Source organism: Hermetia illucens, chromosome 4, assembly GCF_905115235.1.
Source record: "Hermetia illucens chromosome 4, iHerIll2.2.curated.20191125, whole genome shotgun sequence".
Taxonomy (NCBI): Eukaryota; Metazoa; Arthropoda; class Insecta; order Diptera; family Stratiomyidae; genus Hermetia; species Hermetia illucens.
This window is the reverse complement of record NC_051852.1, coordinates 29,514,044-29,536,150: the sequence shown is the minus strand read 5'-3', so window position 1 is coordinate 29,536,150 and position 22,107 is coordinate 29,514,044. Positions and strand designations below refer to the sequence as shown.

Here is a 22,107-nt window from a genome sequence, read left to right as displayed (position 1 = left end):
CCTTCAAGTCACTCACTTTTTATCAGAGATTGTGCTCATAGTCAGGACCAAGAGATAGTAAGGAGTCCATCCAGATGCAACTCCTCATCAACTTGACTGACCCTTTTTGGGCTATTGTTGTAGTTTTTATTGAATCTGATACGAGGGGGGACTTAGACTGAACTAACGAACCAACGAGGTAATCATACAAACGCTATCTAATTGGCCACTTATGAATCCTGACCCCACCCGATACCACTACTTTCAAAGTTACGGGGACTAAGGCCGTAGACCACCAACAACACCTCTCTTGATAATTAAATAAGATGTGGTGTGTAAATTTCCCTGCTTGACTATAATCAATTCCTAAGTCAATTAGAGCTTCCATCAAAATTGTTGCACTTCTCCCTGAAAACCTGTTCAAGGCTCTCGTGCGTATAAAAACTCGTCGGGAAAGTCTATACTAAATTTGATGTAAAAAAGTTAGAAGTTTTATTGGTTGGTCGTTTACCAAATTTCTTCAATTACTCTACTAATAGTGAAAATGCAACTCCTTAAAACCTCTAATAAGGCACTAAAACGATCATTTACCTTTTCTAACTTCTGATCGGAATCTGCACTTGAGGCTTATATCTAAGTTTTACTGCCAACATTATACCCTCGTAAAACTAAGCAAAAAATACTAAAATCTCACTTTTTATCGCTGAATGTATTTTTTTCATATCTTCTAGAGGAGAACAGATCTCTTGTAGGCACTAGCGCGAATCTTTTTGAAGCTCATGCGCATAAAAGTTAAAGATGATGTCGGTGATCGTGACGATCTTACAGCAGACGGTGATGACTATGATGTACTTGCAGTTTTGCTTTTACACTTACACTTACCTATCATGCTCGCATTATGAGGGGACAGAAAAAACACCCAACCAACATGAAAAAAATACGAAATGTTATCTTAGAAACTATATTAGTAGGTTATGGCTCCTAGTCAAGATCAGTTGACGGTTAGTTTTAACTGTGGATGGTTCGCAATCAACTTGACTCAGTACTCCAGTGATTTTCTCATCCAGCTTCATCAAGCAGAACCTATGGAATAGATAGTTGAGACCAGAAGAGTGATTTGTGCGTGTTTTAAATGTTTTTCTACCGAGACTTCAGAATGCAACTATACTACATAGTGACGGGACTGATAGCGTCTATAGTAGCAACGGGATCAGACACCATTCACTATACCAATTCCCCTAATCATCTGGCACCGGGAGCGAACTACACGGCTTATAGGCTCGAAGTACCTGGTACGAATGGAATCACTGTCATCGAAACACTTGATCCCACTGATGATAATCCTGAGTCGGCGCAAAGTGAACCAGAAACGCAAGGACCTAAGAAAATGGTCTACGCTCCAGATCTTCTAAACAAGTTCATTGAGGAATACAACGACAAACTAAAGAATTCGAAAGACGGAGCAGTCGGGGAGGAGAAGTTTCAAAATGAAGAAGAAGCTTTGGACACCTTAGAAAACAGGAGAGTTAATCGGTTGAACATTCACCCTAACAGGAAACACCAACTTGTGAATGATAACCCATTTGCAGATAAAGCAGGCTGGGTGACCTTAGAGGCGGTTCCTTGGTCGAAGAGCAAAGTTTCCAGATGGAAGCCAAATGTTGATACCAAAACCTCAGCAACAATGGCTTCGGTAAGTCAATATAACGTGAATCCAATTGGTCCCTTGGAGAACAGCCATATTTACTACGGCGGTGGTAATGATGAACCTCAGATCAGTAAATATCCACCTAAGCGTCCTAATTTCTATTCCGATCCTCACAAAAATGATGGATTCTATGATCGGAATGATGTGCAAGCGCCAGCACGTCCAGATAGGCACAGACCCAGACCATTAAGAAAGAAGAATCCAGGATACTACAATACACCCGAACCTGAGCTAGAAGTTTCATCAAATCATGATCGCTGGTACGATTATGGTTTTCGACCTAACTTTGATGGGGATGAGAGGCCGACACCAAACAGATATCATACAAGCGAAACTGGAAATCCACCACGCAAAGGGTTTCTCTCCGGGATAAAGTTGAACAAACATCGCGACGAAATCCCCAACCGGGATGACTATGCTCCGAACACATTCGATCGTTATCCTGACAGTGATCGCGATCAGGATCACAGCTATGTCTATCAAGAGCGTCCTGAATTAACTCACCCAGCAACATATCCATCAAATGGCAACGGTGAGTGGGTTCTTGTGTCTTCCACCAAAGGCTACCAATATCCTTCTCGACGCCAGAGGGGAATATCCTTTCCTGCATCTCCCAACTCCACCAATTATTCTGTACGAACACACAAATCAATCAAATTGACTGTCCTTCCAGCTAAAGAAACTTCTTCAAACGGAGTACCAATGACCACATCACATGGGGGACTCCTGGAAGTTGATTCGTCTCGACAAACGATTGAGAATAGCGTCTTGAAGTCTAATAAGAAAAGGAATAAGCGAAAGAATAGTGGGGAAAATACGATTCAACGGATAGAGATTGAGAACGGTTCGAAACCAGATAGTACAGCAGTTTTGGCAGCTGTAGGTGCGGGAATGGTACCAGCGACGGTAGCTATGATCATGCCAATGTTAGGCCGAAGAAGGCGAGAAATTGTAGTGGATGCGGAGGGAAAATTGCCGAGGTTTTAAACGGGTGATTGCTGAGGACTGTGGCGATGAAACCACCGGTTAAGCTGGTTGCAATGCACTGAAGTTTTGTTTTTGTTATTTATGATGTTTTGTTTGGAATATTTATTAGAGAAAAGTATTATTAGTTTTAGATGAGATGTATTTATATTGTTGATAAACCACTGTTTATTATTAACAAATTTGTTTTTATTTGCGGTTGAAGTCTCGAAGGTGAGCGCATGTCTTAATTCGTCTCATAGAAGATACATTTGGTTGGTTTGCGATTTGTGAGATTTGTGTGACTATCACCGTTTTGATTCATTGATGTGGTCGACTGTTAATTTATAAATGCCATCTGCCCGTAGCCGGCAGCCCAAATTAGTGAGGGAGATCTTTCAGCATGTCTTATAACTATAGCTTCTTCCAGTCGAATCCAGGCTCAAGGCACTTTCCACCCTTCTCTTCGTCTGTAGGGTCCATACTTCATTGGATCTCCTGACTCATCTCTCTCTGAGAGGTTTTTGACTACAAGATTCCGGTCCAGCGTAAGGAGCATTACAATTGTAAAATGCTAAGCAGTAAAGTTTCTAAAGTTGACACTGCGATCGTGATGGATGATCTGAATGCCAAGGTGGGCTCTGACAACACCTTGCTCGCACATGCGAAGTGGAAACATGTCAACGTCATGGCGACTGTAACGATAATGGTGGCAGGTCTGTGGATTTCTGTAGTTTCCACCGCCTCGCCTTTGGTGGCACATTATTCGAGCACTCAGATTGCCATAAGTTGGGTTTCAACTGACTGACATCCTACGAGCAGTCAGATTGACACCTGTGTGATCAGCAGTAGTGGTTAGCCCTGAGCCAATATGTATTGTTGCGCCAACGATTATAGTAGTGTTTAGCAACCATATTTCTGCTATCGGAAACATTCGTTAATGCCAATTGTTCGGAAGTCATCAAGAACGACCCTTATTTAATTTTCAAATTTCATCACTATCCCAAAATATGGTTATTGCTAGCATAAAATGAAGAAGCGCCATTCCTTTATGCTCACCGACGGATCAAAGAGGGTCTGTGGAGTCGGGGCGGCGGTTTTCTTAAATACACCAATGTATAGTCTCCCAGTTTTCGCCAGTGTATTCCAAGTGAAAGTGCTGGCCATACCGGAAGTTTGTCGATGGCATGATCCGAGCCTCAAGCGCAACATAACCATTTTGACCGACAGCCAAGCGGTCATTAAGGCCTTGTACTCAGGAATGACATCCTCCAGATTGGTGAAGCGGTGCAGAAACGCGCTGAACAGTCTGGGTGGCACGCTTAAGGTCACCCTCCTCCGGGTTCCCGGTCATAGGAACATAGAGAGGAATGAGCGGGCTGACGGCTTGATCAGCGGGCTCTGCTCTTGGTGGTTCTTCGACGGGTGCAGTCAGTGTCTTGTTGACGACTGTCAAGAGTGGAGTTTACTTGCACTAATTAGCAGCCGCGAAGTTGAGATGGCGAAGGGTAACCACTTGTACTAAACCAAGGAGGATTTGGCCTGCTTATAACAAAACGCGATAGCAAGATTTCCTGTGACAGAAGCGTGCAAATGCATGCAAGATTACTGTGGTCTGCACGGGGTGCTGCCCCTAGGGGACCATACCACCAGGCTAGGTATACCCAACCATTCTCATTGTTGAAGCCGCGGAGAAAAGGGGGAAAGCCTCAGGCACATCCTGGGTAAACCATTTTTTAAGTCTCTTAGAGAGATTTCTAACTGCAGCTTGGAGGAGCTGCTTTCCTTCGTGATTGCTACGAGTTTATGGCTTCAAGACGGCGCACCACAGCGCTAATTGGGTTCCTTGGAGCGGCCACTGAAACCAACCTAAAGTCTTACATGTTGTTCTTTCGGCTCAGTTATTGGGTTTGGATATTTTTAAATGAAGGTAGTCTTTATTTTAAAGGAGGTAGCCATTAGTGTTATTCTTTTAAGGAAAGCTGCCCTGCGTGCTTAAAGAATTATTGTGTCCCTTTTACTGGTTAAAATGTATCTATTAACCATAATAGATGTCCGGATAGCTGAGTGGTTGGAGCACAAAGCTGTCGTACGGAAGGTCGCGGTTCAAATCTCACTGGTGGCAGTGGGATTTGTATCGTGATTTGACGTCGAATACTCAGCTGTGAAATGAGTACCTGAGTCAAATCAGGGTAATAATCTCGAGCGAGCGCAATGCTGACCACATTCCCTACTCCCCTATTGTAATCCTGTAGTGTATCGTTACGGTCTTGAATGAAATGCTCTAACACATTGCAAGGCCCTGATCCAATATGGATTGTTCTGCCAACGATTATTATTATTAATTATAATATGCCAATCAAACCTATAACCGCCAGGGATTTTAATGTATTCCCTACTTTTAAGTAGTTCGACTTAGTATCTGATATTAGGTATTCTCTTAGGTGTCTTGACCTAGTTTACACAAGTGCAGGACACTATTGTAGAATGTGTGTGGAGGTTTCGTCACACTCCGCACTGAACCTGCAAGTAGTGTCCGTAGATAACCCTAGCTTCCCCAGCTAATAGTGTAGTCGGCAGTGACCAATGGGTACTCTCACCATAATCCAGATGTTCTTACTGGTGAGGTTTAAACGGCCCCTTGGACGCTTGGGTTCGTATCCCCCCATTAGCAACCTGGACTGTTTCATTCCTGGTAAGTTCGGTCAGTATAGTTCCTCCAGCCGTTCCTCTTCATTTTCCAATGTCATAGCCATGAATCAATTTCTGATTCCACAGAAGGGTTCTGGTCCATGTAGAGGCATCCCTGCTCCCTTCCTGACCAATTCGTCCGCTGCTTCGTTGCCTTTTAAACTAATATGAACTGGAACTCAGAATATCTAGATCTTATTGTGCGAGCTGAGCGTGTTTAGTTTCTCAAGGCATTCCCATGCCAGTTTGTAGTTCACCTGGTTGGACCCAAGCCCCTTGATCGCCACTTGGCTGTTAGTTAGAACTGCAATGCTCTGTCCACTATAGTGCCTTAGGAGGTTGACGGAGACATATCTGTCTATGGCGAATATTTTCACCTGAAATACAGTAGTGTGCTTGGTTCAAAGAACGTTTTCCTTGGACCACTGATCCTTGGGCTCGCTATGGTGTGAGGGGTCCGTCAGTGTACTAGGTAATCAGTTGGTAGTTTAACTTTTATGTCACAGCCACGCTCAACCAATTTGCTCTGTTACTCTAATGTATTTCAAACTTCCTGTCGAAATTAAACCTCGTTATTATGTTTTCCATTGGTATCAATAATTCGGGGTATCGCCTAGAAAAGATATAAGTTTTCCCTCGAATCAGGTAGCTCCTCACTTCACTGATACTCCCGGCGATTCTGAAGATCCCCCTCCTTGCCTGGAACTGTATGTGGATTGCCCCACTGATACACATGCAGACCAGATTAGCGTCTTCTTCCTTTTGCTAATCAAGCTGCTGATGATGTAGTTGGAGTTGCCATTCAGTCTGGGGATCTCAAAAATATGCTTCATCTATTTAATCATCACCATTTCCTTCGAGGAAATTGGAGGAGTTAGCATCTGCGCTACCCTAAAGAAAAATGATGCGGAAAAAACGAACATGATTCACCGGATGCTAACTTTTCCCATTTACTCGGAGGGAGTGATGAATAAGATGAAGCATATTTTTGACCACACCATCAGCAGCTTGATTAGCAAACGGAAGAGGACGCTCCAAAGGCAAGCGCTCAACAAACTGACTCTAGATCGATAGGCCAGACGGAGAATACCTTTCGAATTCAATGAAATTTCCCTTTCGTTGAAACGTAAACTGGAGAGACATGGTTTAGACGTTGTGTTTAGCAGCAGGAGCAACCAACTCAAAACCCTTATAGGATCTACCAAAGGTCCAATCGATCGAATGACCAAGCCTGCGCAAATTGCGGGAAGGTATAAGTGTTTTAGGAAGCAGGATTCGCGGAAAAAAGGATGGAACAGTTTTCATACCAAAGATAGCGGAACATATCATCACAAATAAACATAGGGTTTCCAGGGAGAATGTGAAGTTGGTGAACTACATAAATGATACAAGGAAATTAGACGTAACCTGAAGTCTGGGCATTTATAAAACACCGAAGGATGAGCTTATCGGAGATACTCAAAAAAGTCAAAATTAACTCGAACTTAGAGACCTAGGAGAAAATGTCATCAACAGCCGAAGGACCCAGAAGGCGATATTCAAGTGGCCACAATACATTTATCAGTCGAAACAACGCCGTAGGAAAAGAAAAGGACATATTGCCAAGGGGTGTAATGAGGACCCCAATTGTATTTTATGCGAAGGGGAGAGGGAACGGAATAACGGGCATATTGCTGGAAGTGGCCAATATCCGGAATTTGGGAATAGGTTAATTTGCAATGAAAAAATGTAGCGTGTAATATGTCCTGGTAAATTGGCGAGAACTCCGCGTACAGCGACCACCAGGCATTCGAAGTCGAAGTCGAAAATCGTCGTCATGATGGTCTGCAAAAGCGATGGATGAGTAAGCATTCATGGAGGTGTGGTTAGACTAGCCTAACAAGGCAACCACCAGTACGGTTAGAACTCTTCATAGAATGCAATGCATGGCCAAAGCATAAGATGATGCATCGATGCTTATGCGATGGTCATTCATCAGGTGGAATAGTGAACTGCCTTCTATGGATTTGCTACAGGCCTGACGAACTCTGCTTGGAGATGGATGTAAACCCGTGGGGGAGCGAGAGTTGTAATGGACTGATTTCGGGGCTCGTATTCTCCGCAGACCACGTGACCTACCCTCTTGTCGATAATCACTCAGGGGATATTCCCCAACAAGAAGTTGGCGTTGACACCTTGCACCTCTGAATGTCACGGCAATTCTAGCCATCGTCAAAAACGGGCTACCGGAAATCTGCGGTAGAATAAGCAGCAGTAAAGCCCTGGGACTGAATGACATACCGAATGGCGCCCTGGAGCTGAGTTGTTGAGTTCGCGGAGTTGCCTAAAGCGTGCATGACTGAGGGGATATTTCACGCAATTAGTACTGCTGCCTACTGGTAAACCTCCGAAGTAACTATCCCTCAATTATGCAGAGCCAAAGAGACTTTTCAGATCGGCAGTACGGGTTCCGTAGACCCAGATCAATTATTGATGCCAACAAATTGGTTACTAGTTTGGCCGAAAATGCAATCCATGAAAAGTCTCTGACGACGATTGATGTTCCCACCTATCTCGCTACCATTATTGATAGCTACATGCGAGAACGGATGCTTTGTGATGACACTGATAAAGGGCCAAGGTGTGTCAACGACATAGCACGCAAAGAATCTCGACCATGTTGAGTTGTACTCAAGTAAATAAATCAGTGCTGTTAAGGTCTGGTTAGAGAGCGCTGGAGTCATACTTACGGAGGAAAAGATTGAAGCGGTCCTCATCACCAAGCACCATAAGAAAAATTACGCCCCCCGCCCAGAATTGGAAAACATATCCTCACATCTAAGTCTTGATGACGGGCTTGGAAATCATGATATAATCTCCAATTCTAATGTGCAATGCATTGGGAGTGATGTGAGTCCTAGGGGTTTTACGTGAGTACCTGTCATGAAGACTTAATCCCACGGTCTTCTTAAAACACGGATTGATTTTGTGACCACAATCAAAGCCCCGCCGAAGCAAGCTACGACGTTACCAGTCTATACCAAGTGCATGGCTCAGCATTTATACTGATGGATGCAAGACTTACCTAAATGTCTACCGAACTAAGGAGTATGGCACTCGTGTTGGAACGCAACACCACTCCGAGGCCGGAAGGTCTCTGTTCGCTTGAATGTAACCACAACCCCCATGAAGCTCCCACTAGGAGGGTCGCGGCATACTTGTAGGCTGCTTCCAGTTTGGGGAGCAGCTCTGCATGTTTTAGGTAACGCACATAAATTGAATTTGGTCTCTAAGTGTGTGCTCCACCTTCAAGACCGTCTCAGATGATGTGCCGTTCGTCATCTTCGGAATGATGGTGATGATGGGGCCACCCAGAAAAGGGTCATTGGAAATACGGGTTGATTCTTACAATTGGAAACTGTTTGAAGAGAAAGCATAAAGAGATCGATTATAATCTCACCCAGTTTCTCATCGCCATTGAGGAGCACCTCTATGGAGTCAGCACCTCTACTGGTTTAAATTTGACACTTCCAATTGCAATGGAGTCCTGGGGGATTCAGCACACGTATTCTTCTAGTGCCCAAGATTTCCTAGAGCAAACTGTAGGTGCTATCACCAAAAAATTTCGTCCTTAAGATCTTAGCATGCTAGGAGGATTGGGATGCCATCAACTCCGTGATCGCAGCAGTCCACGGTAAACTGTGAAAAGCCAGGAAGACGCGGCTACGAACGCGAGCATAGAGGAAAGGAGACGTAACTAAAGTGAGGTACGCTGTTGGAACTATATTGGTTAAACCAAGAATGGAAAAAGAGGTGGAAGAAGAGGTGTGGAACCATAGTAGGAATACTCAGACTCACTATAAGCATCAAATGGTCACACAAGTTCTTCAGAATGCAGTTCAGATATTATTATCCCCTTTTTCAAGCTTTTTGTAGTATTAAATGCCAGATGGATATGGCCAACTGGGACACTCGCAAAAGCCACCAGTGCTGAGATTACGAGTGCCGGAATTTTGCCTTTCCTTTCTTTCCTCATTCAATCTGGTATTGAATTCAGCAGCCTTTAACACCTGAACCGTTCAATCGCGGCTTGCTGTCTGCTACAAGGATCAGGAGCTTAGGCTTCGATGTTTCTCACGAGGTGGGGGGGAAGTGCCTGTGTAATTTAAGTGATACTTCTTCAAATATAAATTAATAATGTTTGACAAATGCGACGTGAATCCTTTTCTTTTTATAAAAAACGCTTCACAGTTTGTTTATTAGAATCAATTATGGTTTATACAAAGGATACAATAGTAAAAATAATCTCATAACTTACATAGACAGGTAAAATAAATACTAAAGCTAGAAATATATTTTTAAATCGAATCCATAAATCAAAAGTCAGCCGCAGTCCTAAAGAAAATCCATTTTCCTCCAAAAGTAATTTCCAAAATGTCCTTTGGTTCCCCGCGGAAGAAGCCAATGCAATCCAAACACTAAAAATTCATTGAAACTTTCTATTCTAAGATGGGCCAAGTTTTGATGAAGATAAAAGATGCAAAAAATGTGATAAATAATCATAATAAAGTCATGTCAAATATTTTCGTCCTTTCGCGTCCTTCTCGATATAAAATAAATGCACACACTTAGAGGTAGGAGAGGAATATCGAAAGTCTTAGTTAAGTTTGTGAATTCTATCTAAAACAACGAAGTCCTTCGATGCGTTCGAGTGAAGACTTTCGATTCATCAATTCGCTTCTCCACGGCTCTTAGATACTTCCCAAAGGATTCGGTGGTGTTCTGGAGGAAGCTTAGTCCCATTCGGACTTTAAGTTGGAAAATGCCTCGAATCAAGTTGAAAAGGCTCTGCGCGAATGGTTGTGGTTTGTCCGGATTGTATTCCGTCGTCACATCCATATCTTCAATAGCTCCTAGATTTGGGTATATGGTGGTTGTAAAGAAATCCTCATCTTCACCCTGTAGATCCTCAGTTTTCTTCTGGTCATGCTTCTCTGGCTCAGTATTCTTCTTGTTATCACTTACGACTTCAGATGGTTTATCGTCAGGCAGAGCTCCGTCTATTTCGTTTTCATTTTCATTGAATTTATCCAAACGATCGTCCTTGAGCAAAGCTGCGCGACGTCTCCTTCTGCGTGGTCCATGTTCGGGAACTGATTCTAAGATTGGTGAATCATTTGAACTTGGACTTTCGGTTGAATCGGACTGAACTGATCCTACTACAAACTGTGTTCTTCGATGAAGGACATCATTTTCAATGGCCGATGGATCTGTGATTGGTTCAACTTCAGTTGTGGTAGTTCCTGGAGTGACAATCTTGATTTTGACGCTGGGATCATTTGAGATTTGTACATCATTGTTTGCCATGTCGGATGGGTAGTTGGAGAACTTCTTCTGTGTATCAGCACCTTGGATGCTCGTCCTGTAAGAATTAATGTCGTTTGTATTATAACGGAAATAGTTCTGTGGATTTGTTTCATATGGACGAGGTTTGGAATACATGTTTTGCTGTTGTTGGTTATAGTAGTTTTGTTCATTGGTGCGGTAGCGAATGTGTTGTTGTTGTTGTTGTTGTGGTGGTTGCACTTGGTGAACAGGATATTGTTGAGGTTGTCGAGCATACTTGGGTTCATACCGATTTGGTCTGTGTATGGAGTACTGAATACTGTTTCTGTATGGCGAATTTACAGGCATGCCAGCAATAACTTTTCCAAAAACTTCCTCTTCGGACTGTCCATCGGTCCCTGCGTATTCCTCGTTGTTGTTGTAGAAGTACATGTCATCCTTTCTATCTGCAACCTCATAGGAACGTCTGAGGGCACCAAAAGGTGTTCCTAGGAAGTAAGTTGCCAATCCAGCCGTCAAGGCTAGACCAACCAGACCAACTCCTACGGTTGGCATCACTTCACGGGCCAAATAATTGTAGATCTTAGTAGACAATGGCTTTTCCTTAGTATTCACTGGTTTCTTTTCAGCCAGTTCGGTTTTCAAATGAGCTCCTGAATTCTTCTTCTTGTGCTTCTTATTTGAGTTCTTCCTCTTTGGTTTCTTGGTAGTTGATCCTGGTGAGCGATCTTGTGGAATATCGAAGTCAGCATCTTTGGGCTCCAAAATGAGGAATGTTGTAGTTTCAGCAGTTGTTGATGAAACAGGATGTTCAGATGTAGTTGCCACTTCTGTTGCTGGAACTGGGGTTGTTGTTGTTGTGGTGGTGGTAGTAGTAGTGGTAGTTCTTTTAGTGGTTGTATTCGGTTTTTTCTTCTGTTGCGTTCCAGATTGTTTGTTTTCCGCATTAGGTCGAGCTTCATTGGCAGGTTTCTTTCGTCTGACTAAATTGGTCTCAGCACCATGATTTGCTTCGTTTTGTTTTTTTATGTTCTTTGTGGGCGCAGGTTTGGGTTTAGGTTTGCTGACAACTTTCTGAGTAGGCGAGGTGGTTGGCTTCGGTGTAATTTGTTCGATTTTTTCTATCTTTGCAATTTTATCATCTTTTCGGCTCGGTGAAGGTGTTATTGATGATACCATAGCTGAAGCTACGGGTGAAGGCATTGATGGTTTAACCATTGGTTTCTTGGTTGGTTGTGGTGTTGTGGCAGTTCCGCTCAGGAGAATCCATGTTGAGAGACCTTCCCTGGTTGTGGAGGATGGGAAAGCTGCATTCATTTCTTTTTCAAGTTCCTCTTGTGTAAGAGGGACTGCAACTCCTGGATGAAAGTTGTCATTTTCGAAACGTAATAATGGTCGTACTGATGGTTGTGCTGATGGGGATGGTTTTTCAGTGCTTGATGGTGACGCTGTTCGATTTAGGTCTCGTAGGAAGGGGTTTGTGCTTGATATGCTGTGTACTTTAGGAAAGTCCCTGGAAAAGAGGTTAAATATTTGAGTTTTGGTGAAATTTTACAGAAATGGCATACATTTAGTATGTTATACCACCGTTATGAACAAAGCAGTGATATAGAGACAATTATGATATTTTAAAATGAAACAAACGTTGAATTTCATGGAAAAACTTTATTTAAACTTCCAAGCGACTTTGAGAAGAGAATGGTTAATGTTTAGATGTTCTTAACTGCGAGGTACTGAACAACGAACTAGGGTTATATAAATCTGATAGGATGGGGTAGCATTACGGATAAGCAAATGAGTTCGAATTATGTTAGTACCTTATTTTATATTATATAACAAATATATAAATACCGAAGAAATACTAAGAATGGCTTAATTTTTTAGTAAATCTTAAAGATTTCGTTAATCTAACAATGGGGTTATCAATCGAGGAACAGAGAAGGTCTACAAAAGGATGGTAATGAAATCGGCAGTTATCTTACTCTCAAATTATTAACTCAATATCGATGTGGAGTGTTCTTTCACTATTTGAAGTAGAGGAAAATAACTTTATTTACATGATAGGACTCTTTTTAATAATGTCGGAGGAAGTAGGAAGAGGCAGGAGCAAGGAAAGGTGCCAATTTTATTACAGGAAAAGGAGCCCTCGACGAAGCTGGACAATTCTGTGCAAGGTAGAGGATTTGCAACTTAAACAATAGATGCTAAAGGATCTAAAATTCAAACAAATTTAAGTTTCCATCGAAATAAAGGCCTTTGGTTGAAACCGTATCGATAGACATATGTGCATAGGAAGCTCTCCATTTACTACCTAATACAACTAATGAGTGGTTCGGGAACGATTGGTAGATAACGTGATTGCCTATCTGTGGACATAGACCATAGAGTTGTCTTTGGCGTCATCATAGACTGGTTCCATCGAATGCTTTATGGGACCCAGGAAAAATGGCTGGTAGAATTAGACCTCCGGCTGCTAAGTGAATGCTTCAGATAAGGAAAGTTGCCTCACAGTTATGGGAACGAAATATTGCGCTGAATCTTATCCACCCATGTTAATGAAAAGCGCCCAAAAACTTTCCCATACTAAACAACGACCGCAGGATCACTCGATTCCACACGGATCGAATGGAAACCTCATCGGGAGAAGCTGCCCTTGCGATCGAATAGGGTAGATGTATATATAGGTTGACTCAGACGTCTATACGAGGTTTAAAGCGAGCTCAAGAAGACGCTTAGCTTGCACTCCTCCTCCACTGTTCTGTGCTTTATAATTTTAGGGCGGTCTCTTCATTGGTCATGTTGGGATGGTGAATTTCACTGTATGGCACAGCCAACAATAGCCAACAATACACTAAATTTTCCTGAAATGTGGAATAATAATTTTTATTTTTCATAAACCGATATCTCGGGAACCAGTTGTCCTCTCTCGCAATGATCTGATCAAAGACACTCGTTTCTTCTTTTTTTATGATAGGCCCTAACTCATATGGATCGATGACTTCGACTAGGATGCACTTTTAGGGATGCAGAAATAGTGGACTTCAGTGGAAAATCTGGATGCCTGAAGTTCCTCAATAAGGCACTCCTTTAGAGCAGATAGGATGATGATAGTCAACAGTGCTCCTGTTGTCCTTTATTACGGTATGACCAACTTACTTCCTTTTCTGCTTTCTTAGCAACACGTAGCCGGGTATCTAACCCCCACCTCGATGCGCTTCATCAGAAATAGGTTTTGGAGAGAGTGTTGCGAGGGCATGTAGACTACGGGGTCGTCCATCCTCATATAGGGGGCCAAAAATTCTTCGGAGGATTCTTCTTTCAAACACGGCCAAGAGTTTGCGATTTTTCTTGCTAAGAACCCCAAGTCTCCGAGGAAACATGAGGACTGGCAAGATCCGTAGCCTACATAATTCAGTATGGACGAAATCTATGAGCGATATCATGACCATCAGGTTGTGGATAAAATCCGGCTCAATAAGTTACCGTGGGCGGGTTACTTAATCCGTATGGATGAGGATGGTCCAGCCTGGAAAGTCTATAAGGGCAATATTTATGGTAGAAAAAGAAGACGAGGCAGACCCTGCCTGAGATGGAGCGATGGCATAGGTTAGGACGCCAGACAGCTTTTAGGGACATCGAATTGGTGGACCTCGGCGCAAAACCGGGATGTCTGGAGTTCCTTATTAAGGCAGGCTTAGACCGGATACCGGTTGTTGCGCCGTTGATGCTAATAATTACGAGGACATGACGAAGATAGATATTGGTGAATGCTTGGATCTTTCAAGTAAAAGTGGCAGTTATCATATTTTCCATTTGCTGCTTCCATATAGCATCAATTTAATGTTGTCCTCTTCCTAATGCGGTATGAAAAACGCCACCGGTAGGAAGATAAAATAGTCTCGTTGACAGAATATGGCTTCGGAGGATTCAGTTTTTGCTCTTTAGATTATTCAAATATTGTATTGTAATTTGGAGGCATGGTTTTGGTGATCATAACGATAATGGTGGGAGATTAAGCTGCAGTTTCCACCACCTTTTCATTGGTGAGACATTGTTAGATCAAAGAGTCTACCAGGTTTCCACAGATCAACACTGTACGAGTAATCAGATCGACCACTTTGAGATCATCAGTAGATTTAGGAGTTGTCTTCTGGATTGCGTAAGAAAAAAGGCGCTGACATCGGAAAGGGATCGCTTATTGATGGTCGCTTACGTTTGCTTGTGTATTGCGTCTGCCACTTAGAGAGCTGCGACCCCCAAGTTCAACATAATCCGGCTTATATGATTCAGTTGTTACCCGACAATGGACGTCGGCTGCTACCCCGAGTAACCCGCTTGAGAATATCGGTGATCACTGAGCGGCTTTCAAAATTTTCTTTTCTCGAGTGCTACAAACGTCACCCGCGAAACTGCGAAGGGGAAGCACCGAATCTCGCTGACTGTGGAAACAGATCGATGAGCGGAAGGGATTGAAGACTCTATTGATTGCTGTGTGTGTTCGTGAAGAGAACGAACTGCAATCCAAGGAAGTTTAAGGTACTGTGCGCCTAGATAAAAGGGAAGCGGAAGATACTCTATCATGTAAGAACTTGCACTTGGTAACAAACCTTTCACTGCGTCAGCGAAGGATGACAACGATCGATTTCTCTTGCACGGGGACGAGCAGTTAAAGAGCAGAAAGGAGCATTTCACCACAGTTCTCAACCGTATCACGTCCGGTGAGATTCCGCCTCTTGAGGATAAAATGGCTAATTATAGTGGCCCCGGAACATAGGAGCTCAACTTTTTTTCAAAAGTCGGAAGGTTACAGGGAGGAATCTTCTGGTGAAACTCTGGAGCTACTTGTTCAAACACATTTTCCCGCCAGCGAGGAGGACTGTTCGTCGAAGCCTTACATGAAGAGCATACACCGCCAGTCGTGTGAGACTACTAAATCGGTAATTACCGAAGATAAGATGGTCGAAGCTAGAAACAGCTTCTTCGTATAAAATCTACAGGCCCAAATGCCAGAATCCCACTCTTGCATAAGAAACAACAATAAAAGCGTGTGGCGTGGCTTGTCGAGATTTAACGGAGCTACATGGTTTTCATACCGGAAGGGGGCAGGCCTGGCCATGAGTCCACTAAGCACTTTCGGCCAATTACCTTCTCCTCTTTCTCTTTCTCTAGAGCGCATCCTGGACACTCATTTAAGGACGATTATTTAGAAAACACCCTTCTCCAAACTTCAGAATGCCTACCTCAAAGAAACCGCTCTTCACGAGGTACTCAGCATGGTTGACCGGCTGGAACAGTATAAGCAATATACGATAGCTATCTTCTTGGGTACAGAGGGAGCATTCAAAAGGATAGGATCGGAGGGGTATCTTTCGCATTGAATAATATCCATATCCAGTCTGATCTGCGAGGTAGCCACTTGACCAGAACTGTGAACAGAGGTGCACCAAAGGGTGGCACCGTGTCTCCGGTGCTCAACTAGAGCATCAATATGATGACATATTGGACACGGGCGGGGTAAAGGTAGTGATATTGGTGTCAGCGATGTTTCCCTCCGTTATGAGTGAAATCATGGAAGAAGCGTTGAGAAATGTGATGCAGACTCGGCATAAATGCAACCAAAACGGAGCGGCGGATGCTATTCACCGCCAAGGCAAGGGTATTTGAATTACACATGCATACAGCTGTGGTTCGTCCCATCCTAACGTATACTTCTATTGTCCGTTGAGCAAAATGTACAATGGAATAAAGCTTAGTAGGATTTAAGGGACCGCGTGTGGAGGTGCGCGAAGCCGTACGGACATAGTAATATTCTATTCATATGAACTACCTCGGGAACTCTGCGCATTCGCTACGGATTACCAACACGTAAACCGAGCTTCACAAAGAGCTTTATTATGGACTTTTCAACGAGGACAGGGTGGAACACCGGCGAGGTGCAAGGCTATGGCCCAGCATTTTTCACTGGCGGATCAAAGATGGTTTATGGGCGCGCGGGAGTTTACTCGAATAGACGCAACGCCGGATCGTAAGGTCTCCCAGGATTCGTCAGTGTTGGCTAGGATACGATCCGAGCCCCAAGCGTAACATAGCCATTCTGACTGGCACGGCGCTGAGGCTTCGTAGTCAATAACCTCCAGATAGGGACAGCTATTATTCTTCGTGAATACTACTCTGTCCCCCCCCTCCTCCCCTTAGTATTAACGCAACAGTTATGGTCTTAGGAATTTGTGGCGTCAAAACTGGGCATCACAGCGCTGACTGAGCTTCTGGGAGTGGTCACTGATACCTCTACCCTCGAGGGCGAACAATTGACCGCACTATAAGTACCAAACCGAATACAGAACAGTTGAAGAAAATGTAATTTTTGGAAAGTTGGAAAGTTCTAGAGAAAGAGATAAGGACGGAAATTCAAATTCATATTTGAAGCTATCCTAAATGTACCCCTCCCACTCCCCGTCTTTTTAACGAATCTCGAAACTAAGACCGGCTACCGGCGGTTTCGCAAACAAAACCTTTAAAATGGGATATCTTAATATTTGGGATATAATAACTTTTTTCAGTTAGGGAGGCAGAATCGAATTTGTAATCATATTCGATATATCTGAGAATGAACCTAGTCCATCTCATCAGGAAAAAGACGAAAATATTGAAGATGTCTACCGTAAAACTGGCGAGGTCGTACTATCTGAACCTGTTCCCATAGCGAAGCAATATAAAGCAAACCTAAACAAATAAATAGGAAGAGGGTGATGGATTAACTTGAATCTAACTTGGCAATCGCAGGAGCAAAACTGATTTGTACCGTGATGCAATCCGCTGTTCGTTTTTTCTAACGAAGGGCGAAAGAATTCACGCAGCCGAAGGGAGTATCAGGCAACAAAAATCCTTGTGAGATACTTGAGGTTATAAAGGCATCAATGTCACTGGCCCTCATGAAAATTCGTAATCGTAATGAGTGACTTTAACGAGAAAGGAAGTTTGGTTTCGGCCAATTAGAGAAAGGAAAAGAGGCAGATTTGCATATTATGAGGAATGGCTGTTGTAGCTCCTCAGGCTTAAGAGAAGGGTAACTCGCAGGGTGTTCACCAATGAAAATTTGAACCCTATATGCCTTCTCCAGATGTCTTTAAATTCGTAATAGTCATCAGCGGTGCAGGCACAAAAATGTCAGCTATGTACAAAACAATATTGGTATTTGAGTATGAGTATTTGGAATTGCGTTTCGTCTTGTTTTTCCTGCCTAGCCTGTGGTACTTCAACGACCGAAAGGTATGCAAGTTCGCAACAAACAGCTAAACATGCTGGTCTATATTGTGAGGTATACGAGAGAAACACAAGACAAGGCTACCACCAATTTTTAGGACGCCCGAAAGAGAGTAATCGAATTTTTGATGAATTAAGGAAAGTTGATGGTCGCATTGGTGGCTAAGGATGCAAAGGATGACAACTGTGGACAGTAGAAGGAAAGGAGCAAGACGGAAACATTAACGAAAAGCAAGGATGGCAAGTAATGAAAAAAACAGCGAAACAGTGGTCACAAAAAAGGTATGGTTGATACCAGCGAAAAAAATCTCGAGAAACAACTTTTGCAGGTAGGCAAATAAAGGAAGATCGATAGAAGCTTGGAAAAGAATGTACCTCCTCTTCCTTACTATGGGAGTTGTAAATTGATGTCAATAAAAAACAACTTTTTGTAAGGGCATTTGTGTTTCCAGTAATTCAACAACATCACGCCACATTGCAGGCAACAGTTTCAGTACTCGCCGAAGCACTCTTCTTCACCGTCCAACTGAAGTCCCCGCTGAAATGTTAGATATTGCCTTCTGTTTGTTGTTAAGTCTAAAATTGATAGACCAGTAGCTTACCCCAAACTACAATTTTATTTTATTATGTATATATATATTTCGGGAGCAGTTGGAGTTGCTCCCCAAAATATATATATACATAATAAAATAAAATTGTAGTTTGGAGTAAGCTACTGGTCTATCAATCCTCGCTGAAGTTTGAGGTGAAGCGTGTATAGAATTCTCGGAAATGGATCCTTTGCATAGACCAGGTATTCCTAGGCTCTATATACCTCCAGGAACTCCGAGAATTCTATCTCAAATCAATGAGATTACATCTCGGCTGTGTGCTGATAAGTCACTTTTGCAACTGCAATGTGTATTGTGGTATCGTTACGACTGTCAGGTTGATGTCAGTGTCAGAAGATTCGGTTTCGCGTTATTGGTTTGAGTGGCCAAAAAGATCCACCATGAAAAATTCGTCTGGAACGTCAGCGGGACTTACTTAAACAAGACATTGCTAGGCTGATTCAAATCAGTACGGGAGAAAAATAAAGTCCAGAGAGTTTACCGGAACTGTACCATCCCTAGGGTGCATCCACAGTTGGAATGCTGGACACCCTAAAGCAGAAACTTTCTGTCATATGCAGTCGGTTGCGCGGTGTGGCGAAAGTCATTCCAGACGTGTCCAGAATGCAACGTACGCGAGGAACCAGCAGAGCATTTTCAGATCACTCAACGAATCCCAAACAGAGCGTCCAGACCGTAAAGTTTTCGGCTACGGAAGCGAAAGAATATTGCGGTGTACTTTAGGGGTTGCCCACCCAACATGCTGCACATGCTAAGTGGATCACTTCCGACGGCACCCGCCATGCCACTAGGCCTGACATGAATTTTGTGGATGTTGTCGAAGAGGAGGCTCGAAGAGCCATAAACAGGCCGTGGATGGGTCCTGATCCGGGTGCGGAATTTCTGGTATAAAAAATTACCAATATACACAGTCCGTTGGCACATAACATATATCGGCCCTTCTTTCGTCGGAGGAATTTTCACCCTCCCTCACTCACGGAAATTCCCTACCTTGTCCCTAAAAAGGACACGATGGAGGATCTCGCAGATTACTTGCTTACCAACCCTCTACAAATTCATAACGTCCATTATTAGTGGAAGGGTCAATGCACCCCTCGAGACCAACAACATTCTGTCTGAAGAGCAGAAGGCTGCCTAGTCAAATCAAGACTTTATCGACTGGGTAGTTGTAGGACACGCAACTAGAGGCCAAAGAAATCAATTTAATTGCTAAATCGATTACGGCAAGGCTTTCGATAGCGTCCCGCACACCTAACTAATCAATGTCCTATGCCTGTATCGCATAAATCCCATACTAATAAAGTTTTTGGCGACAGTTATGTAAGGGTGTCTTACCACCTTATCAGTGCGCTCATCGGAGGGTGCCAATATCTTAGAACCTATCCATATACGAAGAAACCTTCCAGGTGGGTTCGTTGAGTTCCCTTTGGTTTTGCATGACACTCAATCCCCTTTCATCTCTACTGAATGATGCTAGAAGGCATGGTTTCGCAATAAAGTATGGCCAAGATGAGTGTCGAGTCCAAGCCATCCGCGAAGGCCATCACAAACTGAATAAGTAAAAGGGCTCTGTTTAATGTAATTCAATAAAGTCTGGCAGGGCATAGAAATTACTAGGGACACTAGGGGGTGTACTGCTTTTTCGAATCATTCGATTCCAAATCTAAGTTTGCAAATACCATCAATCGAGCAATATGGGTTATTTCAAGTGCAAAGCATATAATTTGAGGCATAGAATCAGAGAGAAAATACATCGACTTGAAAACAACTATTGAACTCATGGCCCAAACAAAATGAAAATACCACCCAGACAGAACTTGTCTACAGCAAACCTATTTAGGGAAAACTATGAGTGGAAAGAAGACATCATCCCCATTCGTGGACAATGAATCAGAAAAACAACAGAAGACTGACGAAAACAAACGGCGTACTGACACAAGGAGAGTTGGAATTAGGTCAGCCGAGAAAAGTTTCCTCAACTGGAGCCAAATTAGAGGATTACACTGGTAAGAAGAGACATTTTGAGTCGACAAAGAGAGTAGAAAATCAGTAAAATGTAAGGCATAGGAAGAGTTTCCGTAAGGTCATCTGAGAAGGCATTAGAAACGGCATTAACACAGATATTGGGGCTAAAAAAATTGAGCAATTGGATAGTCGTCAGAAGAGAGTTTAAGACTTTCATATAGGCTACGAACTCGTATTCGAATTCGAGGACTAAATTAGGATCTTCCACTAAAGGGGTTCAAAATCCCCGCTGGTCCCATCTTTAGCCTAAACCTGGCTACTTATTCCAGGAAAAATCTTTAATCAATGGCAAGATAACCGAATGAATTTCAAAATGAGTCAAACTACTACTTTACGCTTTACAGAATTCTCTACGAAGCAAAAGTTATTGCCTAGGACAATAATGAAAGCAGACAATCCCCTCTAATTTTTTACATGCTACGATGAATTGTTAGTAACTTAGCTTAGTTCAATAGATACTTCGTTAGCAACTTAAACTATTTTAACCACAAATTTTAACAACATACAATTTTGATAAATAAATACAAACATTAAAATAAATTACAACATTTATACATAAATTACAATCACAATTAAACGTTTAACATTATAATATTACTCTGAATTGACTAAATCATCTTAGATACAAATTAAACTCTTAGTTTAGTTACTTTATGCAATATCATACTTTTACCCCTTTATAAATACATAAATAACTCTGTTAGTAACATTTTTAATAAATTATTTATATTTTCAAGGATTAAATTAATATTTATATATTCTACAATCTTTAATTTCATCAAAATTTACAACAAGGACTACCGATCTTATTTCGACAGTCAGTGATTCATTTGTGCAAGGTTGCAATCAAGGGTGGTGCAGTCACAATAAAAAATCCAATGGCACAGGCAATGAGCACTTGCATGACTAATCACTGATCATCCTCTTGAATCCACAAGGATACTTTCAAGCCAATACTAAACATACAAATAATCCTCAAACTTTTCAATCGACTTCCAAAGGAACTCTTCAATAGAATCCAGTATTGAGTTCTGTTCAGACCTTCCTCTAAAGCGCATAGGAATCCGATGACCGGACCTTCGCCACGGTTCAAAATTGAAGTCCCCTCCACGACGCCACTTGTAAGGAGGCCTTCTATGTTTGTGGACATAAATGGTGGGACGGTGTCCACCAGTTGTTTTTGCGGCAGACAGTAAGGTGGCACCAAAAGGATATAGCACCATGGTTAGAACTGCTCCTCCAGCTATCAAAACAGCCAATGGAGAAAAGAGCATGGTCCAAAAACTGAAGGATATCGGATTGGCGACAGAGAAAAATAAAATAACTTTGAGGAATACCAATGCGAAGGCTTTGAATTTTCCAAGCCATTTTGAGTATTTCTTGAACTTTTTGAGTTTCTTCTTTTTCTTTTTGAACTTGAGGGGTTTTTTCTTGTGGACAGGAGGAGGACTCGTGACTACTGAAACTGGAACTTGAGCCAGTAGCGGTACTGTTTGTGTAACTGTCGGGAAAGAAGCTGGCTTCTTCCTTCGTTTGGTCTTG

At 42.6% G+C, this 22,107-nt stretch overlaps 2 protein-coding genes across 2 annotated transcripts in view; one reads left to right on the top strand and one right to left on the bottom strand.

Moving 5' to 3' along the window:
* The first annotated feature begins 990 nt into the window (after positions 1 to 990).
* Positions 991 to 2,827, top strand: LOC119655030. Its single transcript, XM_038060707.1, has 2 exons — positions 991 to 2,219; positions 2,361 to 2,827. Exons 1-2 carry the CDS (start codon positions 1,112 to 1,114, stop codon positions 2,672 to 2,674), a joined length of 1,422 nt encoding a protein of 473 aa, XP_037916635.1. The 5' UTR covers positions 991 to 1,111; the 3' UTR covers positions 2,675 to 2,827.
* Positions 2,828 to 9,520: 6,693 nt separating this feature from the next.
* Positions 9,521 to 22,107, bottom strand: part of LOC119655233 (myosin-G heavy chain-like) — a 36,885-nt gene continuing 24,298 nt past the window's right edge. Inside the window, exon 3 of the mRNA XM_038061014.1 lies at positions 9,521 to 12,179. Coding sequence (XP_037916942.1) covers positions 10,001 to 12,179 — 2,179 coding nt within the window. The 3' untranslated portion in view covers positions 9,521 to 10,000. The remainder of the gene's footprint in view (positions 12,180 to 22,107) is intronic.

Excerpts from the sequence above, each read along its gene's own strand:
- LOC119655030 (XM_038060707.1), top strand. The coding sequence starts at position 1,112 with ATGTTTTTCTACCGAGACTTCAGAATGCAACTATACTACATAGTGACG. Across the intron at positions 2,220-2,360 it reads ATATCCATCAAATGGCAACG|CTAAAGAAACTTCTTCAAAC; the intron begins GTGAGTGGGTTC and ends CTGTCCTTCCAG.